This window comes from Calonectris borealis, chromosome 29, assembly GCF_964195595.1.
Source record: "Calonectris borealis chromosome 29, bCalBor7.hap1.2, whole genome shotgun sequence".
In the NCBI taxonomy this organism is placed as follows: Eukaryota; Metazoa; Chordata; class Aves; order Procellariiformes; family Procellariidae; genus Calonectris; species Calonectris borealis.
The window spans coordinates 4,222,292-4,248,225 of NC_134340.1; the positions used below are offsets into that span (position 1 = coordinate 4,222,292).

The window sequence follows — 25,934 nt, forward strand, 5'->3', positions numbered from 1 at the left end:
ACCAGAGCTGCTTGCGGTGCATCGCCGGGTGCCGGGGTTTAGCACTTTCGTGGCAGAGAGGAAATGCTGCTGTCGCGGGGAAGGCAGGCAGCCCGGGCGCGGGAAGGAGACGGGCCACTTACGGGAGAGAGTGACTTATCGAGACTTTCCGTACTCGAGGAGAGCTCCTGGGAAATGGAGGAAAGGGGGTTTGTTGGCGGTTTTGGGTGGTGGTGTTTGTTTAAAAGGAGAGAGAGGAAGGAGGGAGAAGGGGAGAAAAAGCAATAGTTTAGCTCCAGGTTCATAACGACCACTTTTCACTTAATGATTTTTTTCCTTCCCCCACCCATTCACAATTTTGCTGCCTTTTACTCTTGGATAGGAAGCGGCACCTAAACCAGCACGTGGTGCTTCCAGAGTAACGCGCAGCAATTTCACAGAGCTAACCAAAGGCTCCTCCGGCCGAGGCCGCTCGTGGGGGTACCGAACAGGGAGCAGGGCTCACGGCTCATCGGCAGATCCCATCGCTAAACGCCCGTAAAACCCCCACAGATTTTCCCCATTTACACCCTTGAAAATATTCTTCTACCCCAGAAGCATAACTAAGGTTGCAGCTCTGACTTCCTTGGCCCAAATCAGCTGCAGAGACGGGAGCTGCTACGGCAGCAGGGACGCTCGTGATGATCCCTGCCGCGTCACCCAACTCTGCCCCAACACCAGCCTCTCTCCATCAACAAAACCACTTCATTTTTCTCCCTTGGACCCTAATTTAGCCTCTAATTTCAGCAGATAAAATTAACCCCATGGAAACTTTCCTAAAGATTAAAAAATCTGACAATTAAACTATTTTCATGGTCAAGTTGATGAGACAGCATTAATCGGCGGAGAGGCACAAGCCATCGACCACCGAAAGCCACCCTGCGCCTCCGCCCTAACAGCGATTTCCACCTCTAGCCCCACCGTTCCACAATCTCTGCAGCACCGCACTTACAGCCCCCAAATCCATCGTGTTCAGGCAAGAAGAGATAATAATGGAGCTTCACACCCTTGAGACTGCTGTGTAATAGGCTTGGAAATTCACTTCCCAAACCGAAACACACAGGTCTGGATTTAGTGTGTTAATTACAGGGGTACGCTAACTCCACCAGGCTTCGTCTCACCATCAAAAACAACAGCGTTTAAATGAATCGCTTCCGCGTGACCACATGAAAACCCTAACAGTGCCGAGACCCCGCAAGGCTCACCAAGAAAAAAGTGCTTGGAGCCCGGAGGCTGCCACGGACTCACGTCGCTGCCTTCTTCCCAGGCACCAGACTCATTCCTGGGTCTTAAATCAAGGTATTTCAGGATCCGTTTCCCCTGTTTTGTTGCAAATAAAAAATCTCTAACCAGGATCAGCAACGGGAGCGGGCTGCGGGACGGTGCCAGCGGGAGGTAAGCTGAAAAGCTTTTCAAAACACCGTCTTGCCACACCTGCTCGGAGGCAGAACACGAGTTGTCACCTCTAGAACCAGTCTATCGGAGGCGCTTTGGCCAGTTCAACTCCCCTCGTAATAAACACGATCTTAGAAGTTCCTCTTCTCATAGCATCCATACGTCCTCTGGCGTAAAGCAAATCTCACAGATAATTGGGGCTGCTCCTCTGCCAGCTCCTGCAGCCCTGACCCCGGTGCGTGCTGAGCCACGCCGGGGCTGGAGCCCGTCCCCGGTACCTTTTCAAGCAGAGCCTATTCTGCTAAAGCCGTGCCAGTTTGCAGCGATTGAGGGCAGAGCTTTCAAATTCCTCTTGGATTTAGGACCCAAGCTCCCAATTTTCATGTGAAAGTCTTAAATCCCCCGACTTTTGAGGTCACACACAACCTCTCCTTCGCCGTGCACAGCCTCTGCTCCCCAAAGGCTTCACCTGCGATGCCATTAAGACTTTGATCCTGCTGGAAACCTTTAAAAAGTGATTTACCAACTTTATAAAAAAAAAACAGCTCTGAAAATCACAGCCATAGACTACAGGAGCTGGAGACAACCCCCCGCGCAGGCATCATGCAGCTCAGCAAAACCTGCCGTTAAACCAAAGCCCTTTGGTGAATTTAAGAGGTGTCAGTGCATTAACACGTCTAAATGAAGGGTCTGCCTTCGGACGAGGAGGTAATTATCCAGCTTGCAAAGCGTACCAAAAAATATCTGCGACGCTGCAGCAGAAGAGCCGCGCTTGGGGCAGCACCTGCACAGCCTCCCCAGGGAGACGGGAACGCCGGTGTGAACCACCACGGAGTAAGAAAGCCGGGGCTCCCGCTGCCGTATCCGAACTCTCCGGGCAAACGCACAGCTCAGCCTGTTACAGCTTTGATTTTCCTGAAGACCACCTACAGCATTGGCCATTTCTAAGCTGAACCAGGCAGCTTCCAGCTTGCGTGAGCACAAAACCCACCAAAGTGCCCGTATCGACAGGGACTCTGATCTCCGCACCGGGATTTTGCCGATTTCTCCCAGCCGCAGCGCGACGCACAGCTGCCAAAGCCAGGGCCGGCTGCACGGTGCCGCTGGGAGCCCCATCGGCCTCGCACTGATGCAACATGGGTTTGCAACGCCGCGCAGAAAATGCGTCAGAGCCGGCTTCGGTGTGGGGCAGGGCGAGTTCCTGCAGGGTTCGGCTCCGGGCCGGTCACTAAGCCGCTCCTCGGACCGAGCACGGCCGAGACCTCGGCTTCTAACCTCCTCCGCGGGAAGGCGGCACAAGCTCCGGCATCTGCTGCGGCTCAAATCACCTCTCGCCATGCCGGGCGTGAGCACAAAACCTGCTCGCACCACGAGGCCTGGATCCGGAGAACAGGAATAACAAACTTTGAGGGTGAATTAAGTGCATTTGATTTTTTTGCTTAGCGTCTAACCCTCTGGCATAATCTGAGCAGCTCCGGACATGTTCGGAGCCAGTTCCTCCCCACCTGCCCGCGTTCCAGCAACGTCATTTCAGGGGCAGCTTCGCTCCCCAGCTCCGAAGGATGACGAGCTGCAGGGGCAGGTGAGGCTGGGGCAGAGCCTGGCCTAAACCCACCTGCTGCACCCAAAGGACACGGCTGCAGAAGGACCCGCTGCAGCCCCCCAAGGGCTCCGTCATTCCCGATTCCCCCACCTTCATCGTGGCTCTGCCCTGGGACACCGCGGGGCAGCCGGGCCCGCTGGCCACCCAAGCAAAGACATTTTGGGGTCTCTATTCAATATCTGACGATTTCCCCAGCGAGGTCAGGTAGTTTTAGGGCAGCCAGCCAGCAAACTGTAATAAAAACGTGTAATAGGGAACACAGCTCGTTGTGCGAGCAGACCTAGCAAAGTCTGAGTTCCTCCAGATGCATCCTACATCTCCCAAACCTTCCTCCCCCTGCAACAGCTCCGGCCACCCCGAAGCTTCCTGCGACACCCCAACACCTCGCCAGGGACGCGGGGGGCTGCTTTGGCGTGGGGCACGCTGGCCGGCATCAGCAAGGGGCACAAACCTCTGCAAAGCAGGCGATTCTGCAAAACAAAGAAACTGGGCCCGTTTCTGGCTTCTCCTCTCTGTGGCATTTAGCCGACGCTTCAGAAAGTTCCTGCCGGAACAAGGATGGCACCAGACTCATTTCCCCGGGAAACCAGGCTGGAAGGAGCGGGAAAATGAACGGCGTTCAAAGGGCGCCGGCAGCAGGGCTCCTCTCCCTCGCAAACTCGGCATATGGATGAGCCGTTTGTCAAGCGCGGGCGAGTCTCCAGATCTGTCACTCGGGAAACAAGAAGCCTTGAATGTTTAACACCCTGGTCTCAGCCGAAATGTAGGTGCAAAGCGGCGTTTCACGTCAGTTGTGGCCGTCGACGGCTCTCTCCCCTTGACCATCGCTCCACCCTGCGCTCGGGACAAGGCTCACCCGCAGCCACCATCTCTGCAGGGTTTCGCTTTGGGGTTTTAAGGCTAAAATTCTTGGTCCTTCTTGAGATGTAGGAACATTCAGCACAAGTTTCTACCCGGTAAACACATACCGTCATACCGATAAAAATAACTTCATCTCTCTTTGTGAAGCGCTCGGCAGCGAGCGCTGGGCCCCAACATTGCTTTCGCTTCCACAAATCCTTCGCAAAAGGACTTTCCTACCTGTTATAAAACTAAAACAGACATTATGGATGGCAGTGTTTTATATCTTAAAAAGCAATTTAATCAAGACAGCTCTTGAGAGGCAAACGCCTCACCAACACTGCTTGTATTATGGGGAAACGTAGGAGTTGTAGCTAAAAGACATCAAACCAGGCTGCCCGGGGCAGTCAGACTTTGCAGCGCGAGTGACTGCTGTCACCGTGGTCATGCAGAAACCCGGCAGGCCGAGGGATGCCCTACCAAATCGACGATGCAGAAAAGATGCAAAGCCTCCCAGCTCGGGCCCGGCACACCCGGCAGCGCCGCCCTCGCAGCCATGTGCCATGACAGCATCAAAAGCGATTCTCCGGTAGCCGCACTGCTCTTATCGCAGCGGGGAAACAAGCCCTACCAGAAAAAGCACCTTTGCCAGCGTTGCTGAAGGTGCAATTCCAGAGGTAAAAGGCCAACGCTCCTCCACACCCCGAGCGGCAAAGGCAGGGCAGGGACGTGGGCTAAAAAGTGAAAGACCAGGGTCGGCCGTGTCGGGCAACCTCGGATAAAAAGCAGCTTTGAAATCCAGAAGTCGCCTGCGAGCGCACACGCTCCGATAAGCAAATCCGTGCAGAAACGCAGACGTAAACAGATTTGCATATAAACCCTCGCTGCCATTTCTCAAGATAACGCTGATGCTGCTGTTAAAAAAAATAAAACCCCACGCCGTGGGCAGCGCTTGCGTCGCGTGAAAGCTTTGCTCTTCCTCCACCACCCACCCACGCGCAATGGCCCCGAGTTAACAGCGAGGAGCTGGCATTTAAGAAGCTGCCGTTTCCCGCGCTCCCTTCCCGGCAGCCAGCCTAGATTCTTAACTGATTATTCAATTAGCAGTTTTCTAATTAAAATCTTTTTACTTGACTAGTGGAACCAGTTCAGCCAAACATTTCTGTTCGCACGGAGACGCAGGTCTGCCCGGCTCTCTCCACCATCAGCCCGGCTCTGAGCAGGCGCTGGGTTCAGGCTCGCAGATAAAGCAAGCCGTTCCCATTTAAAAATAGCTGGTTTCAATCCAGTTGGTCAAAAAAATAATAAAAGAAAAAGCTGGTTTTCCCTCCCCGCTCTGCATGTTTTGAACCTTGATCTTAGCTCGTGAAGGGATCCGAGAGATGAACCACCAGGCAGTCAGCCTGATTTGTTCTTCCCACCTCCGAGGCTTTGGGAGTTAAAACGCTGGTGGGAGCAGAGCGGGGCACGGGGAGCGTCCTCCCTGTTTCACCCAGGTGCAGGCTCTCAGCTGTAAACTTTGGCCTAATATTAAAATTACTTAAACTCCAGGACTCGTCATCATGGTCCCGCATTTCTGAGCGCCATCAGCGCTGCACCCTGCCACGCTGGCAGGGACGCCGGGGTCAAATCGTGGAGCACGGCTCGCAGGGAGATAAAGGGCTGAGTATCAGTGACTGCAAACCCCAGCCTGCCAGACCGGAAAACTGGGAAGCAAAATAGCTCACAACCAGCCTCAGCTTTAACTCAGAGCCGTGGGGTTTCATCTTTGAAAAGCATTTCCCAAAGCAACAGCCCTATGAGAAACGCAAAGGGGTGCAGCAGAGCAGCACCGCATCCCGGGCACGTTCACCCCCGAAAATGCCAATTCAGCCGAGCCCCGGCTCAGCTCGCGGGCGCAGACCCCGGGGGGTCCGCGTCCATCCCTAGAGAGGTGGGGGTGACGAGAGGGGGAACCGGGGAGTGCCTAAGGTGCTGCCCCGCTGCTCAGCGCCTGCCGAGGAAGAACCCAGGCAGAGGCATTTGCATGCTGCAAAGGCAGCACAACCTGTTTGTGCAACACATCCCCCGGCGCGGACGCTGGCGAGGACTCGCTGCACCTCAGCAGCAAATCCTGTTGGGTTTACGGAGGAGGCGTCGTTAAAAACAACCACCCCAAAGCCAGCAAGGCTTGCGTTTTGTAGAGCTAGGTGAAATGAAGGGATCAGACAGCAAGATGACTCTGCTCCAAGCGCTGCTCCCCCTCACCCTGACGGGTATCTCTAGGTCAGCTTGAGATGTTTCTGGCAGCTTGGCCCAGCCACACATGGTTTTACTGAAGTTTAAGCAGCTGCTCTGCCCTGGGTGAGGTTTTGCTTCCAGGTTGCTGCCTGCAGGCCTGCCAAAACCCTGGGGAGCCGGACACGATGTCCCACCCATGGCCAGCTTCCAGCGCAACTCCACCATGTTTCTGCCCAGCGCGACCGACTTAACAGGGCTATTGCACGACCGAAGGCACCGGCAGGACCGGCTCGCGCCGCAGACAGCGAGGGACCCGTCTTGGAGGTTTAACATTCAAACAGGCAAGAAAGCAGCAAAGCCTCCCCACTGCACAGCGCTGGGACGGCGACCTGCCCCCGCGCCTGCAGCGCAGGCGTCCGGCCACGGCCTGCCCATCCCCTCGCATCCCAGCGGACCGCGCAGCCAGAGACCTCGCAGGAAACACTGCTCCCCTGGTTTCCAGCATCAGGTTACGGCAAGTTCCTCCCCTCCGCATCTCAAGTTGCTCAGGTGGAAAATTCAACGCGGAGCAGCCCCAGCACATTTAATCCACCCTTTGTCTGTAAATGGATCGGAGAACGGGACACACCTGGACTCCAGCAAATACAAGCGCCACCCTGGAAACCAGGGCTGAGTCCATCCCCCTCGCACCGGAGGGACGCAAGACGACCTGAGTTTCGAGCTTGCGGCTTTTCCTTTGCGTGCCTTTGTAGTAATTGAAAAGTAACAAATGCAAAATAAATTTATACCATTAAAACCGTATCTTGGAATTATGTTACAGACGCATAATCCAGTGAGGACTAAAAACCCACAGCGCAAATGACACTTGAAATAAAACCTCTCTGGCCCGTTATTACGGCGGTTATGCAGCATGAAGCCACAACTGGAACATAAAGACCTCAGCGGGAAGAATTATTCTCTAGAAACAAAGTGCCACGGCTGCAGGCGACCGCGGGGGAAAGGACAGCTTTGTCCCGGGGTAACTCCTGGCTTTGCTAAGAGCCGTCCCCCACCACGCTCTAAAACCAACGCAGACGTTTTTTCCTTAAGTAGCATTAATACCTGCTTTGGGTCTGACGCAGCTAATCGGGGACCGGCAGGTATCAGCGGCCCTCGCGGAGGACCAGCAGCAAAGGACAGAGGCACCTTTAAGAGCCTAGAAACAGGGAGGACCTGGCACCGCGCTTCAAGGAAGATGTGGAACAACGGGCAAAGGTCCAGAGGAGGAATAAAACCCCGGAGTCTAGAATAGGCGACCTACGGGAAATGCAAAAGAGGCCAGGATTGTTCAGTGGAGAGAAGATTGATGTGAGACGGGAAAATAACCCCAAAATTGTTCAGCGGAGAGAAGACTGATGGCAAAATAACCCTGCCCGACACGGGGATGCTGCAGAGAAGGGAATATGGTGCCACCACCTCCTCGAAGAGCTAAAAGGCGGCTTCGGGCTCCGAAGGGGAGACGAAACCCTCGCTGGGAAAAAGCCTGGACGCAAGCCCTGCAGCAGGCTGCAAAGCCTCCGGCGCGGGCAGAGTTTGCAGGACACTTCCACAGGAGTCCTTCAGGGACGGGTGCGACATACCTGCCTGCTCTGCACCGCTCCTCTCCAGCCCTGTCCCCTACGGCTTGTATTTCAGATCTACGCCCTGCAAAGGCACTAGCCCAACGCTTCAGCTTTTCCTCCCTACAGCTCTTCCAGACAGAGTTTATTCCATTTCTCCTGCTCTTCAACAGCCTCCAGTCACAGATCAGAAGCAGCCAACTTCCCCGCAAAGCCTCCTCCCCACCCTCCGCTCCTCTCCTCCTCCGGGACCGTCCCCCCGGGCCCGGCTGGTTTGACTCCATCTGCAGCAGACAACGTTCAAACCCCAGCTCCACGTTTGCAGCCCACAGAAACGCTGCATTAGCAGCACAGGACAGCTGAAGAAATGGCATGCTTTACCCTCGGCTGGATTGTATCTGGCTTTTTTTTTTTAAAAAGGTTGGAAAGAGGGATGCACAGCTGAAGACTGGATGAATTTGCAGACCAGACACTGCAGGCAGCGCTCGATAAGGAGGTTCAGGCGTGGCAGCCTTCCTTAATCCTGACAAACGACTTCTTGGTTTTACATTCGAATCTTGCAATTTTTTGCCAAGAGAGAAACAGAAGTTTCTCGGGAGGTGCAGCAGAAGCGGGTTCCCGACCCACGGCTCGACGGTGCAGACACTGGCGGCAGAGACAGTAAAGGGAATAAAGTAACTCCCAGATGAGCACACATGAGATTTTATTGCCATAAAATCTCTGGTTTAAGAAAATTTGGGGAACAAGCTAAGGGCTGGTCCCAGCAGAACACAATTCAGCCATCTGCTGGTTCCCTGGACTGAGGGAAAATTAACTTGTATAAAGTAGCTTAAAGTAGTGAATTCCAGAATTGGCTGGAATTTACACCAGACCTGCCCGGCCCCACCACCACCTGCCCAGCTCCAGGGATTGCTGGTTTCAAGCAGGAGGCAGTAACATTCAGGGCTCAAAATAATACAGGTCCAGGAAGCTGGTGGGGATATTCAGAGGCCAGGAAAGTTCTTACGGCGCCTCGAGTATCCCTGTTGCTGTGCACCGTTTAAACAGCTTGCCCGGCCTCCGGATCAAAATACGTTTCAAACATTGCCAAGAGAAACTCTTCGCAGCGCTGCTTTCATCTATCATTTATGTAAAGCTTCGGTTTCCATTATTCAAGCAGCTGCAGCCAGCGTGAGCAGAGAGACCTCGGCGCGTCCTGCTCTCCATCAGCCGGTTGTTTTCCACCGAGCAGCCGACGGGCAGAGACACGAAAGATTCATTTACCCATCGGCAAATGCCACGACCCCGGCTCGCAGCTGGGTTTTCGCCCAAGAGCTGCGGGGAGCAGGACAGGGTGGTTTTAACTTGAAACCAGCCCGGACGACTGCCGCTTCACGCCTCCGAAACCTCCTTCAAATCCTTACCCAAAGGAGCCTTCCCAAGTCTGGCAGGCAGGCAGGAGACCACGCAGCCCCTTCCAACGATTTACAACCCAGCGCGGAGCCGAGGGAAAGGGGGAACCTTAGGCAAGGCAGGAAAGCCAAGAAATACTCCACCGTTACAAAAACAGTCACGAGATCGCGAATGTCTAGACGGAGCCGTGGAGAAGTCGGCTTTCAAGGTCTCATCCCCACGAGGCACGGGGATGACCCAGAAAAGGAGCTGCGTGGAGTCTGGCTGATCCGCCCGGGTGCCGGGTGAGCGGCTGCCGAAGCCCCGCCGGGACCGAACCTTTGGTCCTGTGGTTTTCCGAGCCATTTCCGAGCCTGCCGAGCCATCCCCGCTGGAGAGGTGAACCACCTCCCCAGGGGAGTATTTCAACTTCTTGAGTTCTGGAAGAGGCATTGCTCTTCTCCGATTTGGTTAGCACTGCTCATAAAATTTGCATTTAGCACCAGCTCGCCTCCTCCGTCCTCCTCCCCCGCTCGGCATCCCCACCTCAGCCCGATGCTCGTGCTGCAAACCATCAGCCCTTCAAAACAAAGCAGCAAAATCAAAAATTTCCGTTTCCAGCTCTTCTCCCTCCAGCCTTGCATCCCCACTACCAAGGATGCTGCTCATCCTTTTGCTCCATAAGTTTCTGCGTCAGCAGATGTGTGAAATGCATAATCTGCATTTTCTTTGGGAGAAATCCCACTCAAGCAAAAACACTCACAGAGTCTCGCAGCGTGCACCGATACAGCAGCTCGGCACCAAAGCCAAAGCAATTTTGTGCTGGTAACTTTTCGACACTTAAAAATAAACGCCGCAAAGCCCACGGGAGCTATTTGGGTTTGGAATACCCGTAACACGCATGTGCCCGAGTTCACCTATTTAATTGCCGTTTGCTTTGGCATTAAACCGCATTAGGGCCCAACCCTGGAAACTGGAAGCGTCCCCTCCGCACAGCCCAGCCCCTCCGGCAGGGAAAGCATGGCTTTCCACCGTCTTGGAGCTGCAAAAAGATGACAGAAATCCAAAGGAGAGCTCGGCACAGGGCAGCAGCCGCAGACAAACCCCCAGCTGCAGCTCTGGGCCCTGCAGCCAGAGGGGTGTGTGCCCCTGAGGCTCGTTGTGGCCAGGGCACCGGGACGGGGACGGGTTTATCTGCTCTCCTCCTGCTCCCAGCTCGCAGCTGCCCAGGGCCCTTTCTGCCGGTGAATAAACCTCATCGTTGCTAAATCTGAACAAGTCGGGACAAGGAGGAAATCAGATTTCCAACAGCGATCAGACGGCTGCAGATTGCGAAATGGCCAAGTTGCCCAAAACGTGTGGGAATTCAGCAGCAGAGGAAGCGACTCAGTCCTCCTGACCCAGCTTTCTGCCTTACCTTGAAGCCACCTCATGTCCTCCCTTCCCCTCACACCAAGAAAACTCCCCCCCTGTAGCCCCTGCATCCTCGAGCGACACTGGGGGAACATCTCCCCGGCCCCGGCTTTCCACGAAAATGAAGACCCTCCACCCGCCGGCACCCACCGGTGTGTATCAGTTTGCTTAGAGACACGGGAATCAAAACTTCAATCATTTGCAGCGACTAGGACAAAAAAAACTCTGCGGTAAAGGAGGAGCTATGAGATGAGAACCAACCGCACGAGCACGGCCCGGGGGCATCCCTTCCCAGGCAGGCTGAGCCTTGGAGAGCCCCACCATTACCTCTTCCTCGCTCTCGACTTTGGGATTGCTGGCTGTGCGCTTCAGATTGCTGCTCAGGCTGATGGTAACGGTGGCGTCCGACTTGGACCTCTGGTGAGTCCTTTTGGAAGGAGACAGCCCCGTATCGGGCGCTGGGCTCAGCGACGGCAGCTCCCTCTTCTTGTAAGCTGGCTTCAACTCGTCCGAGAGGATGAGTTTCCGCAGCTTGGTCCCGCGGGAGTGTCGCTGAGTGGAGATGTGCATGTCCGAGGAGTAGGCGCCCAGCAGCAGGGCACACTGCAGGGAGAAGTTGATGCTCTGCCGGCAGCGGTGCACGATGTAGGGCTTGATCGCATCTCCCACGTCCTCGTCCATGTGAATGTACATGTTCAGCAGCTGTGGCAGGTAGAAGTCCACTTCTTCGTTCCTAAAGCAGAACAACCTATTCCCAATGTAAGCCTGCACACCAGGTTCCTTTGAATTGTACAAGTATGAAATGGCCATGGAGATATCAAAGAGTTTGGATTCAAAGAGCCGAAGGAGCCAGGACTGCTTAGCGGAGTTATTCTTCTGCCGCTTCCGGGCGGTTTTCACCGTGTTGGCCAAGGTCTCGTCCTCCTCCTGGATCTTAGAGGCCGTGCCAGGCGGATCGTCCAAGCACTTGATTTCACAGCCCTCCCCGATGTCTCCGTTGGCCAAATCCACCGCGGTCCGTGGGGCGCGCTCTGCCTCGCTGCCATCGGCCAGTTTCGTTAAGCTGTCCGAGGAGACACTGTGCATCAACTTCACCTTCTCCAGGACCTCTTCGCAGGCTTTCTTCGCCACCTCGGGGTCGATGACCGCCAGCTCCCCGACACCTTCCGTGATGACGCTGAGAGACGTCCCGCCATTCCCTTGGGGCGCTGAGCCGGGCGCCTGCTCCAAGCCTGTCCCTCGGGCTGGGTCGACAACAGAGTCTCCCATAGCAGTGGCGGGTCTGCGCACTTCACAGCTGAAAAGAAAACGAGACAAGAAAGAGTCAGGGACACAACCTGCGGAGGAGACTGCTTCCAGCCTGAAGGTGGGGACACGCTGGGATACACCTCAAGGGAAACCGAGAGCTGAGATGAGGTTTGGTGCAAACCTTTGCTAAAAGCCTTTGTCTGGAGAAGGGAGGTGCCCCAAGCCAACGCACACAACGCAACCCGGCCCAGCGCAACGCCGAGCTGGTCACATTGGCTTCTAAAGGTCTTCTCGGTGCCCCTTCCACTCAGACTTGAAAGAGTGCTGTAAGCATCTATCAGCCATTACACAAAATTTCCCTGTTACCATGACGATAAAAAAATTGAGCATGCCAAATTGAGAAAGAGAGGGGGAAAAAAAAACCCCAGGTTGCTGTATGCTCTCCACCCCAAAGGCATCTGCAACGCTTGGGATTAGAGGGCCCCAGGCTGGATGGACCCAGTGGCTCTGCTTCTTGCTGGAGAAGATGAAGTTCATCCCCCCTGCTCAGCTTTTGCCCATTTAACCTCCCTCGGGACGACAGCGGTACACGGCGCTTTGACGGTGGAATCCCCCGCCGGTGCCGGGCGAGCAGAGAGCCGGAGCAAGAACCATGTTTGTTGCAACAAGGTCCCTGTTTTCAAAGTCCAGACACCAATGCCCAGCTTACGTATCCTCGCCAATGATTAGGACTTAATTACGTTTCAAAAATAAGATAGATGAGGGATTGAACACACTGCCCGGTTTCCCATCTCGATAAAAAGAGCAGCGGTGCATCTCTACGGATAACCAGCAAGAATAAAGGCGGCCAGTGCCAAGTGAAATCGTCCTCTAAAAATAAAATAAGGCACTCTATTCAATCTAACATCATTACTGCTCTGACTGCTTCCCTTTATTGCTTATACGCTACAACAAGACAGCTCGTGATCAGCAGAAGGGCACAATGCCTTTTACAAACGTTAAGCACTGCAAGCAGATTGCCAATTCCCTCCTGCTTTTCACGTCCAGCACGGTGGAAAAAATTACTGTCTTTGGAAAAGATGTTCACTGAACCATCTTCTGCCTGTCCGCTCCCCCAACGACCCCCAGCCCTTCTTTGACCGCAGAAGTGCGCCGGCGGATTCTTGCAACAAGATATTCCCCCGCTAATTTAATGACCTTGTTTTATCTGTTTATTTTTACAAGTGATTACAGCTCCCGACACCGGAGAAAGGGACGAGGAAACCCACGGCGTTTCTTTCTAAATATTCCACGCGAGTAAAGATGAGGTCGGTATGTCCAGACGCAAGCGCCGCTTCCCAGAGACCGGTTTCCTCCTCTTGTTTTCAAAGCACTTAAGCTCTAACTACGAGGTGAAAAAAGCCGGACCAAAGTTCAGCAGTCTGAACCGATATGAATAGCATCTTTCACCCCGTCCGCACGGCAGCAACATACAACGTTTTCCTCTGTGCTTGCCGTTCCCTTTGGTACAAATCCCACATGCTTCAAATATTTGTGGTCATTAGATCCTAAAGACCCTGCAAGCTGAAGGAAGTTGTTTTTCCTTCTCAGCCTTGCCCCATGAAAGCCCAGACGATCTAATTTTTAAATTAACACCACGCCGGCAAAAAGGAGATCCTTCGGCATAACTCGGCAAGGCGGGATTTGAAGAGGCACGGAGCGGGGCCGGGTCCAAGGAAGAGTCGCCCAGAGCTTTGCTTGTGCCAGCACTTCTGGGGTCCTTCAAACGTTCACATCAAGACAACTGGGATGACAAACTGATAAAAAATAAAAAAATTTAGCGGTGGCATCTGCCGGAGTCCCAAACACGGCTCCGCAGCCACACGCTGGGTGCGGAAGTACTGGCGATCCCGGGTGGCTCGGTCACCCGCAGAGGGCTTTCCCAGCCCCGACTGGTTTATCCGATGCAGGGAAATGCTTTTGACATCCTCCTTGCCAGGCTGTAGAGGGAGAAAACACGCGCAGGATCCCGTTAAACCTCCCTCCCCGTAAACACAGGGCACGCAGGAGAAGCCTGGTGCAGCGTGACAGCACACGCTGAAATTCTGGATGTTAAACCGCCTCCACATCCGTGGGAGAGGCTGGATCCGACCTGACCTGCGTGAGCAAGGTATCCCGATGACTCCGAGGCGCCCGCGTCGCACGGCGCTGTCACCGCGAGCAGAGCCGCTCCCGCGGCCAGCCCAAACCCCCCGATCCTTTCGCCACCCTCACCCGGTCGGCCAGGCCCGGAGGGGCCCCGCGCGCCGGCTCTGCGCCGCAGAGGAGTCGGCCGGCCAGAGCGCGCAACTGCTGAGGGGGTTAAACTCGGATCAAGGAACTGCGCACGATAAATCCACCCTCAGGCCTGCAGGGCTACCTCCGCACCGCAGGCACGGCTTGGAAATCCGTGCATGCCTTTTTTTTTTTGTTATTATTATTTTGCTCTTCAGCCCCCCCCAACACTTACACAGCCGCCTTCTTCAGTGACATCCCAGCAACGGGGCTGTTCGGAGCCCGCCAAGGACACGTCTCCGCTCCTAGCGCTCCCTAAAATCCCAGCGAGGGAATTCACTCCCCGCCTCTTGCACCTCTCCGCGTTTTCCGTGATTCACATCACCATTTGTTAAACGTATCACGACGTACTATTTACCTCTCGAGGCTCAGCAGAGCTCCCCTATTCCAAATCGCTGGTCTCAACAGGGATAAAAACCCCATCAGCTGCACACAATGAAGCAATCCAGTCTGGAAAACAGGCTGAGCTGAATTCATGTGGTTCATCCTCCACCCACAGCCATAACGGGCCAAGTTTCTCTCTGGTGGAACGGCCTGAAGTCGGTGATTAAATACGAAATACAGGGAAGCCCCTATTAGCACAGAAACTACCGACGAAGCAGCCGTGTGTCGGTGCAGCGATTCGAGAGCACGGGTCCTTCAGGAAGAGACAAAAGCAGAGGGAGAGCTACAGGAACAGAGCTGTGGCTTCACAGGAGGAAAAAAAAAGAAAAGTCTCGCTCCTGCCTGACTTGAATAAGAAATATTAGCCCTGGCAAACAACCAGGGGGACAGGATGAAGCCTCACCAAGACATCTGGTCTCTATTACGCTGCATTACTTTTTGTTTTGCTCAGCACTGACGGCCTTCGACATCTTGCTGTGCCTTCGGGAAGGCCACAGGAGTTGGGATGGGGGCAGGAAACATCAGAGCAGCGCTGGAGGCCGGAGGAGGATGTACTGTCCGTGCCCCGCACTACGCCAAGGGGAGAGCCCTGCTCCTCGGGGAGCCCCTCCGGACCCGCTGCCAACACAGCGCCTCAGTGTGACTTATCAGGCGATAGCTTAGAGGTTGGGGAAACTGAGGCACGAAGGGACTGTGACTGACTCAGCTTGTGTGGGGGAGATGGGCAGCGGTGCCGCAAGCACCACTGAAACGAGGACAAATAATTCTTCCTGAGGGATGCTGTGCCCTCTTTCAAGTCCGAAATCTCCTTCCAGGAGAGACTCAGCACCAACAGAGACGGGCTCCCACCCGTTTTTCACGCTTGGCTGAAGCAGATTCAACCTCTGCACAGCACACGGGTCTCACTCCACTTCAAAAAAAATAAAATGCCAGGTTCCAGACATCCCCCGAGGACAAACTCTGCCCGTAAACCTCCCCTGCTGCACAAGGGCACTGCTGTGGGACTCTTCTCCCATGGAGCAGCACCGCTTCCCTCTCAAAGGATGCACTCCATGGAGCAAATAGCAGAGGGAAAGCAAAAAAGGTGAATTTTCAGGGAAAAGGGCAACGGGAGGCCCTGAGCCAGAGCCCTGAGCGATCGCTGGCATCACAGACAAACAGGACGGGCTCCTCCATCCAACGCAACCGCCCTGCGTCAGCCCTCGGGACGGAGCAGCCTGTGAGAGCCTTCCCTTGGGACACAGAGCAAGTGCAGGACAAGCGCAGCTCCTCTCAGCCGAATCGGTGCCTCAAACCAGTCCGTCAAAGCCCCGACACACCAGGCCAGCAGTTTTCTTAACAAAACAGCAGGTATGAGCAACGCTCTGCTGGAAGAAACAGCATCAGCTAAAGCAACCGCTGCGGGTGGCCAGAGCTCGCTCACGGCTTAGCTCCGCACCGCGCGGCTCCTAAAACCCATCCCGGTCCCCAGCCCTGCGGCAGGGCTCACCGGCGCGGTGACAGCACGGCACCGCTTGGCTCCTCTGGCGGGATGGGACGCAGGAGGCTCTGCTCCGGTTCCTCGCCGGGATGCTCTCACTGGAAGGACTCCGCATCCCTGTGCCAAGTTGTGTTCAGCTAAGCCTGCGTGTCCGAAACAGCAGTAACCCTGGGACTCGCACAAGCAGAGCAACGACTCGCCCCTGAATTTGGGATAAATAAAAGCCACACTGCAAGAAACGCAGCAGGAGAATGCTGTAGTTCTACACAAGGCATTAAAGAACAGCTCCCAACGCTCCCCAGCCTCTTGGCTCCACAAGGGAGAGACGCCTCTAACTCCCTAGTCCGAATGTCCATCCACAGCAAACTATTTATAATTTGTCTTTGTGACATCTTTCCTAGGAACTCGTTCCGCCTCCCCTGCTGCGGAGCAACGGTCCCCGGGCTGCAGAGGGGACCGAGGCGCAGGGAAGAGGGAAAGCCGCAGCCTGTCAGCCCCAGAACCACATCGCCAGCACTTCCTTCGTTCCTTCCTCCTCCACAAATGATACAGCCCCGTGGGAAGGAGTTAAATCCAGAGATTTACTTACCAATTACCTTCCCCATTTAAAAAAAAAAAAAAAAAAAACAATTGTGGGAGCGCTAAAATCTCTCTCACCTCTGAGAAGCACCCCAGCCCTTTGGAAAAGGCGGCTTTCGCTGCAACAGGCGTCGCCTCAGCGAGGAAGCCCTTCACAAACCCACTCCACGCATACCACAGCGGCGGCTCATCCGACACGTTACTCACACAAACACATCCAACCTTTTGTCCTCTTCCCTCGCACCTCTCCACCCCGACGAGCATTAATTACGATCCCTGAGCAAGCGAGGACAAACCCTTCCATCCCAGCAACCTGTTTCCAAGCACACCAAACCCTGAAGCAAGCCGCGCTGGCACAGCCACCATGGGAAGTTTCCTCCTCCCGGTGATCACAAGGCACTTTGCGCCTGAACGTTCCCACACTCGTTTATATATGTAAATTCACTATTTCAAGTTGCTGTTGTTACCCACAGTCATGTCTGAGCCTTCATCTAAAGCGTGACTTGAAATAAGCTGTCTAGATGAGACTTAGAATGGAAGGAGAAAAGTAGGAGCCCACATCCCCAGCTCGGACTCCAAGAGCAGCTGCCGATCCAAGCACGGACCCTGAACTGCGTGATGACAAATCAGCTGTGATTTAAGGAGCACACGGCCGTGGCACGGACTGAAATCCCATTCAGATTGCCAAGGAAGAGGTCAGAGGCTATTACCTCCGCCGAGCAGAGGCTGCAGGTTGAGCCCCAGGCCTGGGGCTGACCTGCAGGAGCAGATCCCTCGGCATTCACACGCGTCCAGGGCGGCCTCCAACACGGCCGCCGGTTCGCAGAGCGAGCGATGAAGTCCCCAAGGGGAGTTCAAAACCTCAGAGGCGCTGAAAAGCCTCTGCTCTTCCAGCCAGCGCCGAGAGCAGGACAGCAGCAGCGCTGGGCGAAAGAGCTGGAAACCGGCGTTTCCACCCAGATCTGTACCCAGTTACTTCCCCATGCTGCTTCTCAAAGTTTCACCACGAGTTAAAGAGAAGTAGGGCATAGCAAAGGGAGCGATTAAATGTTCTTATTGTTTATCATGCCTGAAGTTACTATCAACTTGAAGCAGAAGTTTCAGGGGGAAAAAAAAAGCATCGACAGATTACTAACCCACAGCAAACACGCGTATCTAGAAGAACCGCTGCTCAGCAGCCCACCAGCCGAGCGCGTTACATAATATCTCCGGTCTTTAAGCAGATATTTTAGGCAATTACAAAGCACGAGGGGCAGCAGATGGCTCCGGGGGGGTTGACAAAGCCTAGTCAGAAATGACAGTCTAACGGCACGGAGGAAATCAGCTGAAAAAGTCTCCTAACAGGTCCTTGCGACACTTATCCAGCCGGCCTACGCCGCGAGCCCAGCTGCATCCCCGAGGGGGGACGCGTTTTCGGGCCAGCGCCGACGCCAGAGAGGTTGGTGTCCTCCCCGCCGGCGCAGCGGGGTGTCGGGAAGGCGGCTGGCAGAGGTTATCGCCTGCGTCCCCTGGGAGGATAAGGCTAAGGATAAGCAGCGGTACCTGGTGCAATCCCATCCCGCACGGCCGCCTCTCCGGTCTGGGATGCCGACGCACGGGGCAGCGCAGGCGGCTCATCCTGGGCAGCGGCTCCGCGGCGCTCCGGGGACGATCGGCTGCTGCTGGGGAAGGGAGGGAGGAAGGGAAAAAGAAATAAAAAAAGGGGAAAAGATTATTTTCCTGCGCGACGAGGCGCTCCCGGCCCGCAAAGCCCGGCCGCCGGGCCACCGCCGGTGCTGGCGAGCCCGGGGAGGCGGCGGAGGCCCCGGCCAGCCCCGCTCTGCCCCCGCTCCGCCCCAGGGGCCCGGCCCGGGAAGGGGCGCGGGCCGGGGCCGGCAACTGCCCTCCCGGAGCGGCCGCACAACCGACCCGGGAGACCCCCAGCCCCCTGCCCGGGGTGACGGTGCCGCCGCGGCCCGGGGGACAGGGCGAGGGCCCGGGGGAGGCCGCGGGGGCCCAGGGAAGGCCCAGTGCCTGGCGGCGCGGGGCCTCCCGGTGCGGCGGCGCGGCGCTCACCTGCGCGGGGCCGGGGCGGCGCGGCGGGGCGGAGCGGAGCGGGTCGGGCTGGCGGAGCGGCGGGGGCAGGCGCAGGCCCCGGCGGCCCGGGCTGCCCGCGGCGCCGCCTGACGGGGCTGAGGGATCGGGCGGGCCTGGCCTCCTGCGAGCGCCCCCTGCCGGCCCGGCGGCACCCGCGCGGCGGAGGGGCGGGGCGTGAGCGGAGGGGGCGTGGCCGAGGGGCGTGGCGCGCCGCGGCCGCGGGGTTGGCGGAAACCGGCGTTTTTTCCTTGAAAATCGCCTCCGCCGTCGCGGGCACCCGCGGGGGCGGCGCAGGCCGGCACCGGAGATCCCCGCGCCGGGCCCACCGCAGCCTCCGCCCCCGGCGGGGAAACTGAGGCACGGCTCCGCGCCCGCCCGGCGCCCCACGGGCCCGTGTCCCCCCCGCTCCCCCCCGGCGGGAGGCCGTGGCACCCGCTCCGGCTGTTCGATGCCACCGGCGGCTTCACCCGCCCCAAGCCGGCGCTGGGCCGACCCAGGGCACCGGTGCCCCGCCACGCGGGGCCCCACACCCCCCTCCGCGCCCACGCGGGACAGCCGGAGCCCCAGCGCTGCCCCCCACCCACAGACAGGACAGACGGACGGACAGAGTGCTTGGTTTTTAATGTGGGGGTGCAGGGCAGGGCGCGGGGGGCAGCCCCGAAGTGCCAGGGTGGGCGCAGAGCCCCCCCCGCCCTGGCGAGTCCCCCCGGGGCGCGGGAGCACGGGGGGACGCGCCCAAGTGCTGGGAGGGGGCGGCAGCAGGGCCCGACCCCGCCTGCGTCTGTCCGTGGCGCTGCGCGGGGGGGCCCCCCCCGTCCCGGGGGACGCAGGAGCCCCCCGCCGCCCCGCTGTCACCCAGGGGGGACCCGGCCTCGCCTGGGCTCCGCCGCGCCGCCTCCTCCTCCGGTGCCGGCTCGTGGCCGTCGGCGACCTTGGCGCCGGTCCTGCCGTCGTGGATGACGCTGACCTGGGTGGGCAGGGAGCCCCCGGCCGGGCTGTCCCCGAGGGGGCTGGTGGCACCGCCACCGCCGGGCGAGCCACCGCCGTCGGCACCCGGAGCCGCCCCGCGGCGAAGCTCCGCCGTCTCCCCCGGGGACCCCGCGCCCCCGTCCTCCGGCCTCTTCCGCGGCCGCCCGCGTCTCCGCTTCTGCGGGGCGGCATTGCCGGCCGGCTCCGGGGGACGTTTGGTGGCTTTGGGGCGCTGCGAGTCCTGGGGGCTGGGACCCTCGCCGCCCCCCGCGCTCCGGGGGTTGGCGGGGCTCTCGGCCGCGGGGACGCCCACGCCGGGCAGCAGCACGTTGAGGACGGGGACGGCGGCTTGCTGGCTCAGCAGCCCCGCCGCCCCGTTGGCCCCCGGGGCCAGCCCCAGGGGCAGGGAGGGGGAGGCCGTGCCCACCGGCAGCGGCAGGGCCACTTTGACCGTGCCCCCCAGGGGGGCGGCCGTGAGTTTGGGTGCCAGGACGGGAGGGGAGGAGCGGACGGCCGCCGCACCGGGCGCCGTCGGTCGCTCCCCCGGCGGGATGCGGGGCAGGAGCAGGGGCAGGCGGGCGACCAGGGCGTTCACCTGGGGGCTGCTGGCCGCCTTGGGGGGCTCCGGGGGCTTCTTCTTCTCAGGCCGCGGCGGGACGGGGGGCTTGGGGCCGCTCTCCTTGTTGATCTGCGGGCAGAGGGAGGTGTTGGCAAGGGGGATGTCACGGTGGAGCCGGGCTGCTTCCCTGAGCGTGCCCCCCCGTGCTGAGTGGGGGACGCGGGGGTCCTGGCTCCCCACCCAGCTCCAGCGGGGTCCCACCTGCCCCTGGCTCCTGTCCCCGCTCTCGGAGGTGTCCAGGCCGTTCTTCTTTGCCGCTGGCGGGGTCCGACCCTCACGGTGGATCTTCTCCGTGCTCTCTGTGGGTGCACAGGTGATGAAGGGGGGACAAGCCCTGGCCCCTCTGCACTTACCCACGCCACGGGCAGCTGGAGGGGGACACTGTACCCCAGGGGGACCCCATCTCCCAAACCCTCCGTGCCCCAGGGGTCCGAGTGAGCCCGACAGGGGGGGTGAGCGGGGGGCCGGGGCTCCACCCCACCCACCTGAGACCACCATGGCCATGACCAGGTCTGCGCGGGCCGAGCGGGAGCTGATGATGTGCTGCTGGATGAGGAACTGGGCCACCTCCACGATGTTGTTGAAGGAGCGTTTGAGGATCTTCTCGGCCCAGTCGCAGGTCAGGGCGCAGGCCGCCTCCATCACCTCGCTGTTGTAGGACTGCACCAGGTCCGTCAGCTCCGACTGCTGCCGGCGGGACAAGCCGTGAGCCCCCGCGGCACGGGACAGGAGGCCCCGGATGCGAACGGGGCCCGATCCTGACACCCCGGCAGGTCACCAGCCCGCACGGGCGGGCAGGTCCTCATCCACCCTTGGGGAGGCTCACGGGACAGAGCAGAACCTGCTCGCACAGAGGGCATCCCTCCACCCCCTGCCTAACGAGCGAGGAGGTTCGTTACCCTGCCAAAACTGGGCCAGCGAAACCCAAGCCTCGGAGGCAGCAGAGGACTTACGGTCTCCGTCACTTTGAGGTCCAGGCTGGGCAGGGGCGGCAGGCTGACCACCGTCTTCCTCCGGATCCCGCTGTAGCAGTACGTTTGGCAGGGTTAAGGCGTTGCGCTGTCACACGAATGCGGCCGCGACAGGTTACAACCCGAAGGGATGCGGCTGTGGGGCTCGTGATGGGCTCGTCCTGGAGCTGCGATGGCAGCCGGCCCCGCGCCCAGCCGGGCTGTCCCCTTCTCGGTGTCCCCTGCCCACCGTGAGCCCCCTCCCAGGCCGCCCTGAGTGGACGGCAAGGACAGGGCAACTCCAAGCCCCTCTCAGACAACCGAGCTGAACCTTCAGCAGCCGAAAAACCAGGAACCGGACCCTCTCAGAAGCTACAAAATACCACCTCGTGCACGGACTTATAAACGGGAAAAACTGCAGAAGCAGCAGCCACCAGTCCGGCCAGCTCCCCGGGCTTCCCTGGCCAGCCAGGCACGTGGAAGGATATTTCGACTGTCCTCGGCCTCCCAGCCTTCGGGCTTTGATGTTTGGGAAGATCTCCCGGATGATCTTGCCGAAATTGGCGGCGCTCAGAGGGCGACAGCAGAGGTTATCGCAGTATCGCCTGCCGGGGAGAGCCGCGGGTTAAAGCCATCGAGCCCTTCTCGCTGCCCTCCGGACGCATCCGCTTCTCCCCGTTTCAAGAGCCCGAGGTTGGGCAGGGCCATTCCCAAAAAAACCTGGGCACTTGCTGCCCTCCGAACCGACCTCCCCGCCGGGCTTGTCCCCGGGGAGAGAGGCTCCTCGCGCCAGGCCGGCCCCTGCGCTCACTTGTAGGCGTCGTAGACGTCCTGCTTGGGCAGGCAGGTGTCCGTGTGCTCTTCCAGGTGGTTCCGGATCCAGTTGCACGCGTGCATGTACTCGGCCGTGCTCAGCGAGCTCAGGTCCAGGCTACCGCTGCTCCCATGGGAGCCCGAAACAAACATTTAATTAGCAGAGAAGCAGGACAGGAGAAGGCAGAGCTGTGGCAATCTCCCTCCTGGCCTCTTACGACCTGTGTCCCCCACCGCCTCCTGGACACAGCCCTCGCTTGCTCCGGCACCCACCTCTTCTCCCCCAGGCTTGGCCCCGACGGCAGCTGGAGGTAGAGGTAGAGCTTGTCGTTGTCTGAAAACTTCTGGACATCTTGCTACGGTCAAAGGGTCCACAGGGAGGGGGAGAACGGACCAGAGACAAAGAAAGGTTAAGGATCCAAATTAAGGAAGAGCTGGTGCAGGCAGCGCTCTCGTTTCTCTCTTAACGGCAGTAACGGATGGGGCGCTGAAACCGGAGCAGCTTTGTCAGCGTGAATCCAGCCTGCGCGAGGGAACCGGGCAAACGAAGTCTGGACCTGCCCCTGGAGGGGACTGGAAAGGGTTGTCCCACACAGGGCGGGGGAGCGGGTGCCACCCCTGGGCAGGGTGATCGGGGGTTTCTCGGGGCTAATCCCGGCAACCAGATCCTGACCCACCGGGAAATGGGATCAGGCAAAACCCAGGGTTCAGTTTAGCTAGGAGAGGAGAGAGGTGGAGACGCCTCGTTCCCTCACCCTCAGCACAATGAGGCACTCACCAGGATGGAGTCGACTTTGTTCTGCACGGATTTGCTGTGCGGGACAGAGACAAAGGCGTTAGCGCAGAGCAGGACGACACCGCAGCGCCCAGAGCACTCCTCAACCCGCCCAGCTCTCTGCCGCAGCCGCTGCCCGGGGCTTCCGAGGACAGCGCTGTCCCCGGGCCCTTCCAGACCTACACGCGCACCCCGGGGTGAGTGGCAATGCCAAGGTGGGGACGCTGGAGCACCAAGAGCCCAAGGCTGCCTGCACCCGTGGGTCAGCGCAGCCCGTTCTCCCCACACTCCGGGTTTCCCTGTGCACCCACAACCCCGCTCTAGAGCTGCGTCCTCTACCCTAACCCCAGGGAGAGCAGAGCAGGCGTAAAGCCACCTCCCACGGGGTCGTAGCAGACCAATCTGCGCTACCGTGAATCCCTGAATTGATTCTGCACCCAAAACAGGCGGCAGGCTGCTGGCAGCGCGGCGCGGGGCTGCGCTCTGTGTACAGCACCCAGCACGGGACCGAGCAGGGCACGCCTGAGGCCACGCCACTCTGCAGCGCCAGCGCCAACGCAAGAAGCTGCAAGGCACCGCAATGCCTATCCCTTCGGTCCCTGGGGCTGCAAATTAATCAACCTTATTAAATTAGCCTGCATTTGGTAACGCTCAGATTAACTGGGAGAGCTGCCCGGGGAAAAGCGAGTGCTGCCCTTACGAGATGGTGCTCTTCAGCTCCTGCAGCAGCGTGCTCGACTCGGTCGTGCTGCCCCGGGAGCTGCTGGGTGACAAACTTCCCTTTTTGGTGGCTCGGGCGCTCAGCTCTTCGTCAGCCATGTCATTTAGTTCCTGTTGGGAGGCGAAAACCAGAAATTCACCTAAAAAAAAAAGGGAAGAAAAACCCTTCAGTCATAAAGTCCCCACTGGGCACCCGCGGGGCTGACCTCCGGCCGCCTGCCCCCAGGCTGGGCTCGGGGAGGGAGGCAGGGCAGCGTGGGGTGGCTGTGGGGCTCGGCGCAGCCCAGAACTCGCCCGCCCTCAGCCCCCGTCCGTCCTGGTCCGAAGAGGAGCCCTGGCTCTGCGGGCTGAGCTCCATCCGCGCAGCGGGTGAGGGGAGGGCTGGGACATCAGCGGGACACGAGCCACCAGTGGACGTGGAAATGGCCCCAGTGCTCCCAGGAGGGGACCAGCAGCAGAGACTACGACCGGCTCCGGGTACTGCGCTCCTGGCAGGGGACAGGGATGCTGGGGGGGACCGGAGAGCGGCCCTGGCCCAGTGTGCCCAGGAGGGGACCAGAAGGGCAAGTCCCTGCAGGCCCAGTGTGCCCCAGGCTGGGGATGCTGATGGGGACCATGACAGTCCCATGGGTCCTGGGGCACGGCTGCAAGTCCCCAGGGGCATGGGGACAGGAGAAGAGGGATGATGGGGAGCACCAGGAGGGCAGAGGTCCCCAGGGAGATGGGGACAGGGACACCAGGATGACAGAGGTCCCCAGGGAGATGGGGACAGGGACACCAGGATGACAGAGGTCCCCAGGGACATGGGGACAGGGACACCAGGAGGACAGAGGTCCCCAGGGACATGGGACACCAGGAGGACAGAGGTCCCCAGGGACATGGGGAGAGGGACACCAGGAGGACAGAGGTCCCCAGGGAGATGGGGACATGGGGCAGCAGGAGGACAGAGGTCCCCAGGGACATGGGACACCAGGGGGGCAGGTCCCCAGAGCCATGGGGACATGGGACACCAGGAAGGTAGAAGTCCCCAGGGACAGGGACACCAGCAGGGGAGATCGACGGGGGACAGCGGGGACGGGAGCTCCGTGACAGCGCAGCCCCACGGGTCCCAGCTGCCGGGGAGGGGACAGGGGACAGCGACAGCCGCCTCCCGGGCCGGGGAGCACCGGGCCAGGCCCGGCGGGGCTGGGGTCGCACCGGACCGGGCCGCCCCCCCCCGCCCCGCAGCCCGGCGGGCCCGAGGCGCCCCGACCCGCACCCACCTGCGGGCGGCTACAGCCGGGGCCCGGCCCGCCTCATGCCGGGCCGGTTCGGTCCGGTTCGGTCCGGTTCGGTCCGGTTCGGTCCGGTCCCCGCCACGTGCCGCTGCCCCGCGCGCAACAGGAACCGAAAGTGCTGCGCCCCACTGGGACGCGCCCGCGGGCCCCGCCGGCCGCTTTTTTCTCATTGGCTGCGGCGCCGCCGGTCTGCCAGGATACTGCCCTCTCCTTTAATGCGATTGGCTGCTCTGGCTTTCCTACCCGGATACAAGCGGGGTCGGTCTACTGAGTGGCCGCGCGCGAGCTGAAGTCTGCCTAGTAACAGGCTTCTGATTGGTGGGGCGGAAGGAGGAAGCACGAGCGTTAAACGAGCCTATGCGCGTGCAGTGTGTGTGCGTGCAACGTGCGTGCAGGCAGCGCGCGTGCAAGGGCTGTACAGCGCGTTCAGCGTGCACGCGGTGTGTGCAGGGCGCGTGCGGTGCCTGTGCGTGCATGTAGCGTATGCGCGTGCGGCGCGCACAAAGTGCGCGTGCGCACCCTGCGTGTGCGCAGCGTGTTTATGCATGTGGCGGGTGCCCATGCGGTACGTGCACAGCGTGTGTAGGTGTGCACGTGTGCGCGTGCAGTAGGGGTGTGTATGCAGCGTGTGTGCATGTGCTGGGCGCCGTGCATGCAGTGTGCGTGCAATGTGTGCATGCAGTATGGGTGTGTATGCAGCGTGTGTGCATGTGCTGGGCGCCGTGCATGCAGTGCGCGTGCAATGTGCGCGTGCAGTATGGGTGTGTATGCAGCGTGTGTGCATGTGCTGGGCGCCGTGCATGCAGCGCGCGTGCAATGTGCGCGTGCAGTATGGGTGTGTATGCAGCGTGTGTGCATGTGCTGGGCGCCGTGCATGCAGCGCGCGTGCAATGTGCGCGTGCAGTATGGGGGTGTGTGCATGTGCTGGGCACCGTGCATGCAGTGTGTGTGCAATGTGCGCGTGCAGTATGGCGGTGTGTGCATGTGCTGGGCGCCGTGCATGCAGTGCGCGTGCAATGTGTGCGTGCAGTATGGGGGTGTGTGCATGTGCTGGGCGCCGTGCATGCAGTGTGCGTGCAATGTGTGCGTGCAGTATGGGTGTGTATGCAGTGTGTGTGCATGTGCTGGGCGCCGTGCATGCAGTGCGCATGCAATGTGTGCGTGCAGCCCGTGTCTATGCGGGCCGTGTCTGTGCAAGCCAGAGGCTCCCACTCCTGGCGTGTAAACCAGGTTTGCTTTTTGGGGAGAAATCGCTCTCCGCCCCGAGCCAGGC

At 59.2% G+C, this 25,934-nt stretch overlaps 2 protein-coding genes across 7 annotated transcripts in view; both read right to left on the minus strand.

Annotated features, from left to right (window-relative positions):
- PI4KB (phosphatidylinositol 4-kinase beta) overlaps positions 1–18,589 on the minus strand; it is a 29,137-nt gene extending 10,548 nt beyond the window's left edge. The window contains exons 1-5 of one of the 5 annotated variants that reach the window (XM_075176218.1): positions 18,518–18,589; positions 18,005–18,123; positions 14,378–14,553; positions 10,786–11,755; positions 123–167 (exon numbers count right to left, since the gene is read on the minus strand). In XM_075176218.1, the coding sequence (XP_075032319.1) occupies positions 123–167; positions 10,786–11,755; positions 14,378–14,553; positions 18,005–18,079 (1,266 nt within the window). In that variant the 5' untranslated portion in view covers positions 18,080–18,123; positions 18,518–18,589. Of the gene's footprint in view, positions 1–122; positions 168–10,785; positions 11,756–14,377; positions 14,554–18,004; positions 18,207–18,517 lie in introns of those variants that run through there. The other 4 variants (XM_075176219.1, XM_075176222.1, XM_075176220.1 and 1 more) reach the window with 4 other exon arrangements.
- A 551-nt stretch (positions 18,590–19,140) lies between these two features.
- RFX5 (regulatory factor X5) lies at positions 19,141–24,844 on the minus strand. 2 transcript variants are annotated; one of them, XM_075133508.1, is made up of 10 exons: positions 24,647–24,844; positions 23,365–23,495; positions 22,668–22,701; positions 22,163–22,245; positions 21,888–22,013; positions 21,565–21,681; positions 21,080–21,161; positions 20,612–20,810; positions 20,328–20,425; positions 19,141–20,195 (listed from the first exon to the last, which is right to left on the minus strand). In XM_075133508.1, the coding sequence occupies exons 2-10, from the start codon at positions 23,481–23,483 to the stop codon at positions 19,158–19,160; spliced, it is 1,896 nt and encodes a 631-aa protein (XP_074989609.1). In that variant the 5' UTR covers positions 23,484–23,495; positions 24,647–24,844; the 3' UTR covers positions 19,141–19,157. The 2 variants fall into 2 exon arrangements, with proteins under 2 accessions (XP_074989609.1, XP_074989608.1); XM_075133507.1 differs by having other exon boundaries at positions 20,612–20,813.
- Between the last annotated feature and the right edge of the window lie 1,090 nt (positions 24,845–25,934).

Bases quoted from the DNA above. Each gene is read 5' to 3' on its own strand.
- RFX5 (XM_075133507.1), bottom strand. From the start codon at position 23,483: ATGGCTGACGAAGAGCTGAGCGCCCGAGCCACCAAAAAGGGAAGTTTG. The intron at 22,246-22,667 runs GTGAGTGCCTCA...CTTTGACCGTAG, and splicing joins ACAAAGTCGACTCCATCCTG to CAAGATGTCCAGAAGTTTTC. The intron at 21,162-21,564 runs ATATCCTTCCAC...ACCCTGCCAAAC, and splicing joins GGAGGCCGAGGACAGTCGAA to GTACTGCTACAGCGGGATCC.